Below are 12,298 nucleotides of genomic sequence, written 5' to 3'. Positions count from 1 at the left end.
GGCCATCAAAGCCAGATTGGAAATGTAGCTGGGACACGGGGCTTAACACCACTACTTTTTCTGTCATTGTATTTTTTATTATACATTTTCATTTTTTCTTAAAATTACAAATTTGAACTTTATTTTATTTTGACACAAATCATTCAACATTTTTAAAATATATACGGATTGCTTTATTTGTCATTGTGGCATTTCACTTTAGCATAAGCATTTCATTTTTCAAACTGAAACAGATCCCCTTCCGTTCGGATCCCCTCCATACTCGCAACTATGCATGTATTTTTTTGCCTCAAATTTTACATGATCTATCATACCACACCTGTCGCAAACGGCTTGAGCCTATCGTTTAAATCTATTGGAGAAGACCTAGTTCCGCATGCTGATTGTGGGCGGATTGAGAGCATGTAGTGCAGCCTGAGGCTCTCAATCTGAATAGTTTCACATTTTTAGCCTTTTATGTACTACCAGCAGTGAACCTTTATAAACAAAATAGGTCGACCTCGTACAGTACCTATTTGAACTGTGCTTTATTCATTACCCAAGAAGAGGCGAGAGAAAGGAGGTACAGTGCGTGATGAAGGATATGGATAAAGATCATGAAGGTGGAGGAAGAATGGGATCAAGAACATTTGAGATCGATCAGGTTTGATTCAATATTATTAACTTGGGTGCGCGAATACGTTTTCTGGGTATGAGCATTTAAATTTTGCTTACATGAAGTGTAGTGTTTATTAGTTGTTTTGCTGAATGCGTCCAGCCCAGTTGTAACCTACTAGCGATACTTAAGCTATAATAGAATAAATTGAAGTTTACAACCTCAACACACCCGCATGTACAGCAGTCGCTTTACCTATGTGTCCGTGGTTTTGATATTTCTGATCATTTTGATTCTTTAGAGAGGATTAGATTGTTTAAGACGTTATGCATGCAATGGTATTTAGTCCCGGACAGATGTAGCAGAAATTGGTGTTGTTTTCTGGCTACAACAAAGTTTGAATTTAAGTACACCTTGATGTGTTAGAATGAACAAATCTAAGTTTCTCATGGCTCGTAGCTAGGAAGTTGGCTTTACATTTAATACATATATATTTTCAGCTGTGTCCGATTTTATCTAACCAGGTAGCTCAGGTAGGCTAGTTATGGCTGTGGGGGAAAACGTGAAGGGCCGGTTTGGTGGACTCGGATTAAGCCTACTATTTGGGGTCTAAGCCTCGTTTTGGGGGGTCTGGGCATACTCTCCAAAACATCTTGTCATCATGTGTTTTTAGAGTAAAAACAGGTGTAAAATCTATCAAAATAAAGTTATGTTTGGTCAAGGTTGGCCAAAAGTCTCATTGTTTGTGTTAGACACTGATCTAATATGACTTAAATTCTATTCAAATAAAGAAATTGAAGTCCACCCTGTCCTCATCCATCCAACACCAACAAAAGGCACACAAACTGTACTATGTAGCTAAAATACCTTTGTCAACTATAGTATATAGTAAATGAACATCTACATACAGTACATATTCTGTTTCTAAACAAGCTTTCTCTGAATCATTCTGAATCATTTGAAAACATTTAGTCATTAGCTCAGAATGAAATCATAAAAAAATGCATCATAAAATAAACATAATAACTGGATATTCTTTCCTCTGAACAGAATATGTTGCAATATGTTAACTTCAGACCCAAACAAACATGCATCTGTGAAACATGCACAGTTGTGCAACTGTGTTCTGTTGAAACTGAAGAATTGAACATAACTAATCTCAAACCCTTCAGTATATTTAACAGCAATTTTGAAAGACATCTTCTTGTACTGAGGAATAATTTGATAGTCATCAATGTTTTTGATGATTATTAGTGACATACATATGTTAGCTAGCATGTTACCTATATGGAAAATATATTTTTGCAATGCAAAATGTATGTTGAATAAATGTAATTCAAAATGCATTTGTGGAACATAGGGTCGCAGGTTCAAAACACAGCCTGCCCAATGTTACAGTATATTTAGACATGCATTTTTAAAAAGGTATTAAATAAAAATGTTATGCATATATTTAAGTGGCCAAAATCTAAAAAAATTTTAACCTCAAAAAAATTGTGGTGGGCTAGCTGAAAGAGTATATTGATTAGCAAAACGTACTGTTGCTTTCCAGTCCTATTACATTTTGAACATGAGAGGATTTACTTCTCCGACCACTAGAAATGTCCAATAATGGGGGTTGGTGATAGTAGGGAGACGTTAGCTACTATTAACAGAAGAGGGCTCGCTTCAGATGTGCAAGTTATGCTCAAAGCATCAAACTCAACCGAACATGCTGCTAAATGAGCACAATTCTATATAATTTCTATACAATTTGTAAGGAGTTTAAGATATGATGATACGGTTGATGAAAAAATTCAAAGAGAAAATATACTGATATATTGATTTATTTAGGGGGGCTAATTAATATTTATGGAGGGCTAAAGCCCTGCATTTAAAAACATATCAACATATATGAAAATTATATATTAGAAAATATAGGTGTAAGTCGATCGTATATTAAGTAGTAGTTTTTCTGGATTTTTTGTCCCATGTGTCCCTTTCCACCAAAACCATAGTTTCCTGTATGTTTTCTCTCTAATTATAGGCTGTAAGACAAGGCTAAACTGTAAGAGATCATCTCACTCATTCTGCTGTAAAAGTTTATTCAAATTTTACAGCAGAAATAAACATGTTTACAGCCTGATTCCAAATTATTTTTGGTGTATATTGCTTATTTCCCCCTTTTTGATAACTGTGGGTTTTTTTTATTTTTTATAACTCATCCATTTAAATTATATGAAGTCTTATAATTAGGGGGCATGGCCTATTGAGTGACAGGTGTGGTGCTGGCTCTGTCACTCGTGTCACTCCTAGCGGTTTGTCTAACACTATCATGTCACATCTGTGGGAGAAATTGGAACAAGGGAGCAACACCTCAAAATATGGATGTAAAAATAAATTGTCTAATGTCCATTCCTTGTGTTTCTTCGCCCAAACAAATCTCTTCTGCTTGTTGCCTCTCCTTAGCAGTGGTTTCCTAGCAGCTACTTGACCATGAAGGCCTGATTCACGCAGTCTCCTCTTAACAGTTGTTCCAGAGATTTTCCGGACTGACTGACCTTCATTTGTTAAAGTAATGATGGCCACTCGTTTCTCTTTACTTAGCTGATTGGTTCTTGCTATAATATGAATTCTAACAGTTGTCCAATAGGACTGTCGGCTGTGTATCAACCTGACTTCTGCACAACATAACTGATGGTCCCCACCCCATTAATAATGGAAAAAATTCCACTAATTAACCCTGACAAGGCACACCTGTGAAGTGAAAACCATTTCAGGTGACTACCTCATTAAGCTCATTGAGACAACACCAAGGGTTTGCTGCGCTATCAGAAAAGCAAAGGGTGGCTACTTTGAGGAATCTAAAATATATATTTTCAGTTATTTCACACTTTTTTGTTAAGTACATAATTCCATGTGTTCATTCATAGTTTTGATGCCTTCAGTGAGAATCTACAATGTAAATAATCATGAAATTAAAGAAAACGCATTAAATGAGAAGGTGTGTCCAAACCTTTGGCCTGTACTGTATGTGTGTATATACACTCACCTAAAGGATTCTTAGGAACACCTGTTAAATTTCTCCATACTGAATGTCAGAATGGGAAAGAAAGGTGATTTAAGCAATTTTGAGCGTGGCATGGTTGTTGGTGCCAGACGGGCCGGTCTGAGTATTTCACAATCTGCTCAGTTACTGGGATTTTCACGCACAACCATTTCTAGGGTTTACAAAGAATGGTGTGAAAAGGGAAAAATATCTAGTATGCGGCAGTCCTGTGGGCGAAAATGCCTTGTTGATGCTAGAGGTCAGAGGAGAATGGGCCGACTGATTCAAGCTGATAGAAGAGCAACTTTGACTGAAATAACCACTCGTTACAACCGAGGTATGCAGCAAAGCATTTGTGATGCCACAACACGCACAACCTTGAGGCCGATGGGCTACAACAGCAGAAGACCCCACCGGGTACCACTCATCTCCACCACAAATAGGAAAAAGAAGCTTGTGGGACTTGTGGGACTCCTGAGGCAGCTGACGGGTACCGACAGGCCAAGCGGACTGCAGCCCGGGTGGTTGTGGAGGCAAAAACTTGGGCCTGGGAGGAGTTCGGTGAGGCCATGGAGAAGGACTATCGGCTGGCCGCGAAGAGATTCTGGCAAACCATCCGGCGCCTCAGGAGAGGGAAACAGTGTCCTACCAACGCTGTTTACAGTAGAAGTGGGCAGCTGTTGACCTCAAGCGGGGATGTCGTCGGGCGGTGGAAGGAGTACTTCGAAGATCTCCTCAATCCCGCCATCACGTCTTCCATTGAGGAAGCAGAGGATGAGGGCTCAGAGGAGGACTCGTCCATCACCCGGGCTGAAGTCACCGAGGTGGTCAAGAAACTCCTCGGTGGCAAGGCACCGGGGGTGGATGAGATCCGCCCTGAGTACCTCAAGTCTCTGGATGTTGTGGGGCTGTCTTGGCTGACACGCCTGTGCAAAATCGCGTGGCAGTCGGGGACAGTGCCTCTGGGATGGCAGACCAGGGTGGTGGTCCCTCTTTTTAAGAAGGGGGACCGGAGGGTGTGTTCCAACTATAGGGGGATCACACTTCTCAGCCTCCCCGGGAAAGTCTATGCCAGGGTTCTGGAGAGGAGAATACGGCCAATAGTAGAACCTCGGATTCAGGAGGAACAGTGTGGTTTTCGTCCAGGCTGTGGAACACTGGACCAGCTCTCTACCCTCTACAGCAGAGGTGTCAAACCGCTTCCACGGAGGGCAGAGTGTCTGCAGGTTTTTGCTCTCTCCTTGTATTTGATTGATTAATTAGGTCACTAATTGGTTAGTTTCTACCCTCACCTGAACTGGTCTGAACTGGGAACCAATTTATAGGAAAAACCAAAAACCTGCAGACACTCGGCCCTCTGTGGAACCGGTTTGACACCCCTGCTCTACAGTGTAATGGAGGGTTCATGGGAGTTTGCCCAACCAATCCACATGTGTTTTGTGGATTTGGAGAAGGCATTCGACTGTGTCCCTCGTGGCATCCTGTGGAGGGTGCTTCGGGAATATGGGGTCCTGGGTCCTTTGCTAAGGGCTGTCAGGTTTGGGGACCACACAATTTCGTCTCTGCTCTTTGCGGATGATGTTGTCGTGTTGGCCCCTTCAAGCCAGGACTTTCAGCATGCACTTGGACGGTGTGCAGCCAAATGTGATGCGGTGGGGATGAAAATCAGTACCTCAAAATCCGAGGCCATGGTCCTCAGTCGGGAAAAAGGGTGGCTTGGCCACTTCAGGTTGGTGGAGAGTGCCTGCCTCAAGTGGAGGAGTTTAAGTATCTAGGGGTCTTGTTCACGAGTGAGGGAAGGATGGAACGGGAGATTGACAGACAGATCGGTGCAGCTTCTGCAGTAATGCAGTCGATGTATCGGTCTATCGTGGTGAAGAAAGAGCTGAGCCGCAAGGCAAAGCTCTCGATTTACCAGTCAATCTACGTTCCTACTCTCACCTATGGTCATGAGCTTTGGGTCATGACCGAAAGGACAAGATCCCGGATACAGGCGGCCGAAATGAGCTTTCTCCGCAGGGTGGCTGGGCGATCCCTTAGGATGAGAAGCTCGGTCACCCGGGAGGAGCTCAGAGTAGAGCCGCTGCTCCTCCACATCGAGAGGGGTCAGCTGAGGTGTCTTGGGCATCTGTTTCGGATGCCTCCGGAACGCCTTCCTGGGAAGGTGTTCCGGTCCCGTCCCACCGGTTGGAGACCCCGGGGAAGTCCTAGGACACGCTGGAGGTACTATGTCTGGGCATCCCTGCTTAGACTGCTGCCCCCGCGACCCGGCCCCGGATAAGCGGAAGATGTTGGATGGATGGACATTCAGATGGTAGTGTCAGAATTTGGCGTAAACAGAATGAGAACATGGATCCATCATGCCTTGTTACCACTGTGCAGGCTGGTGGTGGTGGTGTAATGGTGTGGGGGATGTTTTCTTGGCACACTTTAGGCCTCTTAGTGCCAATTGGGCATCGTTTAAATGCCACGGCCTACCTGAGCATTGTTTCTGACCACGTTCATCCCTTTATGACCACCATGTACCCATCCTCTGATGGCTATTTCCAGCAGGATAATGCACTATGTCATAAAGCTCGAATCATTTCAATTCGGTTTCTTGAACATGACAATGAGTTCACCGTACTGAAATGGCCCCCACAGTCACCAGATCTCAACCCAATAGAGCATCTTTGGGATGTGATGGAACGGGAGCTTCGTGCCCTGGATGTGCATCTCACAAATCTCCATCAACTGCAAGATGCTATCTTATCAATATGGGCCAACATTTCTAAAGAAAGCTTTCAGCACCTTGTTTAATCGATGCCACGTAGAATTAAGGCAGTTCTGAAGGTGAAAGGGGGTCAAACACAGTGTTAGTATGGTGAGTGTATATGTGTGTGTGTGTGTGTGTGTGTGTGTGTGTGTGTGTGTGTGTGTATATAGATAGATAGGTAGCTAGCTTTGGGTATGGAGGGGATGTCTTGGATGACACGCCTCTTCAACATTGCATGGGAGTCGGGGAAAGTGCCTAAGGAGTGGCGGACCCGGGTGGTGGTTCCCCTGTTCAAAAAGGGGGACCAGAGGGTGTGAGTCAATTACAGGGGTATCACACTTCTCCGCCTCCCTGGGAAAGTCTACTCAAAGGAACTGGAAAGGAGGGTTCGGCAGATAGTCAAACCTCAGATTGAAGAGGAACAATGCGGATTCCGTCCTGGTCGCGGACTAACCGACCAGCTCTTTACCCTTGCAAGGATCCACATTTTTTTTGTTGATCTGGAGAAGGTGTATGACCATGTTCCCCGGGAGATACTGTGGGAGGTGCTGCGTAAGTATGGGGTGAGGAGTTTCCTTCTGAGGACTATCCAATCCCTGTACGTCCAAAGTGAGAGCTGTGTTCGGGTTCTCGGCAGTAAGTCGGACTCGTTCCATGTGGGGATTGGCCTCCAACAGGGCTGCGCTTTGTCACCAATCCTGTTTGTATCTTTTATGGACAGGATATCGAGGCATAGTCGGGGTGGGGAGGGGTTGCAGTTCGGTGGGATGGGGATCTCATCGCTGCTTTCTGCGGCCGAGTGAAAAGCGGTTGGAATGAGGATTAGCACCTCTAAATCTGAGGCCATGATTCTCAGCAGGAAACAGATGGAGTGCTTCCTCCGGGTAGGGAATGAGGCGTTACCCCAAGTAGGAGTTCAAGGATCTCTGGGTCTTGTTTGCGAGTGAGCAGACAATGGAGCGGGAGATTGGCTGGAGAATCGGAGCAGTGGGGGTGTATTGCATTTGCTTTACCGCACCGTTGTGACAAAAAGAGAGCTGAGCCGGAAGGCAAAGCTCTCGATATACCGGGCAATTTTCGTTCCTACCCTCAGCTATGGTCATGAAGGCTGGGTGATGACCAAAAGAACAAGATCACGAGTACAAGCGGCTGAAATGGGTTTTTTCAGAAGGGTGGCTGGCTTCTCCCTTAGGGATATGGTGAGAAGCTCAGCCATCTGTGTGGAACTCGGAGTAGAGCCGCTGCTCCTTTGCGTCGAAAGGAGCCAGTTGAGGAGGTTCGGGCATCTGGTAAAGATGCCCCCAGGACATCTCCCTAGGGAGGTATTCAAGGCACGTCCAGCAGGGAGGAGACCTCGGGGTAGGCCCAGGACTAGGTGGAGAGATTATATTTCGACACTGGCCTGGGAACGCCTCGGGATCCCCCAGTCAGAGCTGGCAAATGTGGCTTGGGAAAGGGAAGTTTGGGGTCCCCTGCTGGAGCTGCTGCCCCCGCGACCTGATACTGGATAAGTGAATGAAGATGATATTGTGACAACTGCGACCTCTGCTGGTTCACCTCCCCCTGCAGTGGGCGGGCCCCAGCGGTCGACGTCACCGGCCTTCTGACACCACCGTCTGCTCATCATACATTTCACCTGTGTCCCGTTTAGTGCACCTGTTCCTCATCATCGCTGTTTCCCCCCGGTATATATGTTCCCTCTGCTCCCCCTGTCTTTGTGTGTGATTGTCTCTGTCTATGTAGAAAGAGCTGTGCGACGCTTCGTGTATATAGATACATATATACGTGTTCACTCTGGATAGAAATAAATATCCTTCTACCACGCCATTCTCCTGCTCCTCCTTGTTCCACCCACCGAAGCCGTGACAGAATTACACACCTTAACTACAACAAGGATATGGAGCCTGAAGGAGCCACAGGCGAGGTCGGTGTTGCGGAGGCAGTCCAAGTACACTCAACAATGCTGGCCAGCCTAGGCGCTGCAATGGACAGCGTACTGAAAGCGGTGCAGCGCCTAGAGCTGAGCCAGCGGAACCCCGCAGCACCGGCCGTCTCTACGCCTTCCCAAGCCACGCCGCCCAGCACGGGAGCGATGGCCATTCCGCTACCCAGGGCCTACGACGGGGCGGCGGACCGCTGCCAGGGTTTCCTGCTGCAACTGGACATCGCGCTCCAGGCTATGTATCCTGCGCCGACCGAAGCCCAGAAGATCTCTTCACTCGTCTCCTGCCTGTCCGGGAAAGCCCTGGAGTGGGCCACCGCCGTGTGGAACTTCGAGCAGCCCACCCAGGGCAGCTACGCTGAGTTCACCCGCCGCTTCCGAGTCGTGTTTGACCATCCTCACGAAGGGAGAGAGGCGGGTGAACGACTGTTCCACCTACGGCAGGAGACGAGATCGGCGCAGGAGTTCGCTCTGGAGTTCCGGACCCTGGCAGCGGGATCGGGGTGGAACGAGCGGGCTCTGATCGACCACTACCGGTGTAGCCTACGCGAGGACGTCCGGAGGGAGCTGGCTTGTCGAGACGTGTCCCTCTCCTTTGACCAACTGGCGGACATCTCCATCCGTCTCGACAACCTGCTAGCTGCCCGAGGACGTCCCGGTAGAGGCCCGCCCGTTCCACCCTGCCAACCCGTCACCGCCGTCCCCGTGGAATTGGGGGCGGCTGCACTGCCGGGCAGACGTCGGGGAGGGCAGGTGCGGAGTGCCTCCAGGGAGCAACGAGGCCGTAATACTGCACCACGCCGCACCTCCCTCCCTGAGGCAAGAGGCGACAGGCAGGGCACTTCCGCATCACCCCAGGTAGCACATGCACATTCGCCACTAACCTCTTCCCTCTCTATGTGCACTGTCCCTGTTAGGTTCCCCGGCTTTCCACGGCTCTCCCGGTGTAAGGCGCTGGTAGACTCAGGCGCAGCCGGAAATTTCATGGATAAGTCTTTTGCCCTGCGGTCACGCATACCCCTCCAGGCCCTCGACACCCCCCTGCCCGTGAGAGCTCTAGACAGCCGGCCACTAGGGTCAGGTCTGGTCACGAGTTGCACTGTTCCCCTCCTCCTGGTTACCGACAACCGACACAGTGAAACCATATCCTTTCACGTAATCGACTCACCCACATTCCCAATAGTTTTAGGTTTCCCCTGGTTATCCCTACACGACCCCGTCATCTCCTGGTCTAGTCGACGTCTGTCGGGGTGGTCGCGGAAGTGCCAGGGTAGGTGTTTGGGTGTTTCCGTTGGCTCGACCTCGGTGGAAAGTCCAGACAGTGCGCCCGCCGTGCCCATTCCCCCCGAATACAGGGACTTGGCTACGGTTTTCTCCAAAGCCAAGGCTGCTGTGTTGCCACCACACCGGCTGGGGGATTGTGCGATAGACCTCGTTGACGGAGCCGCACTCCCGAAGGGTCACGTGTATCCACTGTCTCGCACCGAAACGGAGACTATGAACGCCTACGTTACGGAAGCGTTGGAACAGGGCTACATTAGGCCCTCCAAGTCACAGGTCTCCTCGAGTTTCTTTTTTGTGAAAAAGAAGGACGGTGGTTTGCGCCCGTGCATCGATTACCGGGCGCTGAACAAGATCACCATTCCGTTCCGCTACCCTCTCCCTTTGATCTCTGCGGAGGTGGAGAGGATGCACGGGGCCCGCTTTTTCACTAAATTAGACCTCAGGAGTGCCTATAACCTGGTGCGTATCCGGGAAGGAGACGAGTGGAAAACCGCTTTTAGTACCACATCTGGCCATTACGAGTATTTAGTGATGCCGTACGGGTTGATGAATGCTCCTTCAGTCTTCCAGTCCTTCGTCAACGACGTATTCCGGGACTTGTTGTGCGAAGGAGTGGTAGTGTATATTGATGACATCTTGATATTCACTGCTACCCGCGCCAAACATGTCTCGTTAGTGCGCAGAGTGCTGGCTCGACTGCTGGAGCATGACCTGTACGTGAAAGCCGAGAAGTGTCTGTTTTTCCAGTCGTCTGTGTCCTTCCTGGGATATCGCTTTTCCAGCACAGGTGTGGCTATGGAGGAGCCTCACGTTGACGCCGTGCGTAATTGGCCGACCCCAACCACGGTTAAGGACGTGCAACGTTTCTTAGGCTTCTCTAATTACTACAGGAGGTTTATCCGGGGCTTTAGCCAGGTCGCGGCTCTGATCACCTCCCTTCTGAAGGGGGGGGCGACCCGGTTGCGGTGGACCGTGGACGCAGAGCGGGCGTTTGTGGAACTGAAACACCGTTTCACCACCGCTCCGGTCCTGGCCCATCCCGACCCGTCGCTCCAGTTCATCGTGGAGGTGGACGCGTCCGATTGTGGGCTCGGTGCCATCCTCTCCCAGCGGACGGGGTGTCGTAACACGCTCCGTCCCTGTGCCTTCTTCTCCCAGAAGCTCAGTGCGGCGGAGCGGAACTACGACATTGGTGATCGTGAGCTGCTGGCCGTGGTTCGAGCTCTGTCGGCGTGGAGGCACTGGTTAGAGGGGGCTAAACACCCTTTCCTCGTCTGGACTGACCACCGGAACCTGGAGTACATGCGGGCAGCGAGGAGGCTGACCCCTCGCCAGGCAAGGTGGGCTATGTTCTTCACCCGGTTTGTGTTTACTCTCACTTACAGGCCGGGGAGTAAGAACGTCGGGGCTGACGCGCTGTCCCGCCAGCATGACACGGAGGAGAGGCCAGTGGATGATGCTCCCGTGCTCCCGGAGTCATGCATCGTGGCACCGGTGGTATGGGAACTGGACGCGGACATCGCCAGAGCGCAGCGCGACGAGCCCTCTCCGCCCACATGCCCTGAGGGCCGTACGTATGTGCCGGCGTCTGTCCGCGACCGCCTCATCTACTGGGCGCATACATCTCCCTCCTCCGGTCATCCTGGCATCGGGCCAACAGTGCGCGCCCTGGCCGGTAAGTACTGGTGGCCCACTTTAGCCAAGGACGTGAGGGTATACGTCTCTTCCTGCTCGGTGTGCGCCCAGAGTAAGGCACCCCGGCACCTACCTGTGGGCAAGTTGCACCCCTTGCCCATTCCACAACGACCATGGTCCCACCTTTCTGTTGATTTTTTGACTGATCTCCCCCCTTCCCAGGGCCATACCACCATCCTGGTCGTTGTGGATCGGTTCTCGAAGTCCTGCCGCCTCTTGCCTCTGCCCGGCCTTCCTACTGCCCTACAGACCGCGGAGGCCCTGTTTACACACGTCTTCCGGCACTATGGGGTGCCCGAGGACATCGTGTCTGACCGGGGTCCCCAATTCACGTCTAGGGTGTGGAAGGCATTTATGCAGCACCTGGGGATCTCGGTCAGCCTGACCTCGGGCTACCATCCCCAGTCCAACGGGCAGGTGGAACGGGTCAATCAAGAAGTGGGTAGGTTCCTCCGGTCCTACTGCCAGGACCGGCCGGGGGAGTGGGCAGAGTTTCTGCCGTGGGCGGAATACGCACTGAATTCTCTGCACCACTCCTCCACGGGCGTGACGCCTTTCCAGTGCGTCCTGGGCTACCAGCCGGTCCTGGCGCCGTGGACGCCGAGCCAGACCGGTACCCCTGCGGTGGACGACTGGTTCCGGCGGGCAGCGGGCACATGGGAGGCAGTACAATCCCGCCTCCGGCTCGCTGTCCGCCGTCAAAAGACCTCTGCAGACCGCCACCGCGGGGAGGCCCCGGTGTATCGGCCGGGCGACCGGGTCTGGCTCTCGTCCAGGGACCTGCCCCTCCGCCTGCCCTGCCGGAAGCTGGCCCCGCGGTTTGTGGGGCCTTTTAAAGTCCTGAGGAGAGTCAACGAGGTAACATATCGGTTACGCCTTCCCCCCGACTACCGTATTAACCCCTCGTTTCATGTGTCTCTCCTCAGGCCGGTGGTGGATGGTCCCCTCCAGGGGTGTGAGGTGCGGGAGGTGCCCCCTCCCCCTCTGGACATCGAGGGG

General features: G+C 50.4%; 1 protein-coding gene across 2 annotated transcripts in view; it reads left to right on the top strand.

Moving 5' to 3' along the window:
- The first annotated feature begins 395 nt into the window (after window positions 1-395).
- The window catches only part of LOC105031630 (transient receptor potential cation channel subfamily M member 4), a 166,330-nt gene continuing 154,427 nt past the window's right edge, over window positions 396-12,298 (top strand). For both annotated transcript variants that reach the window (XM_034295076.1, XM_034295075.1), the window contains exon 1: window positions 396-643. In XM_034295076.1, the coding sequence (XP_034150967.1) occupies window positions 575-643 (69 nt within the window). In that variant the 5' untranslated portion in view covers window positions 396-574. The remainder of the gene's footprint in view (window positions 644-12,298) is intronic.

The sequence above is a fragment of the Esox lucius genome, chromosome 11 (genome assembly GCF_011004845.1).
Source record: "Esox lucius isolate fEsoLuc1 chromosome 11, fEsoLuc1.pri, whole genome shotgun sequence".
Taxonomy (NCBI): domain Eukaryota; kingdom Metazoa; phylum Chordata; class Actinopteri; order Esociformes; family Esocidae; genus Esox; species Esox lucius.
This window is presented reverse-complemented; position numbering and strand designations above follow the sequence as displayed.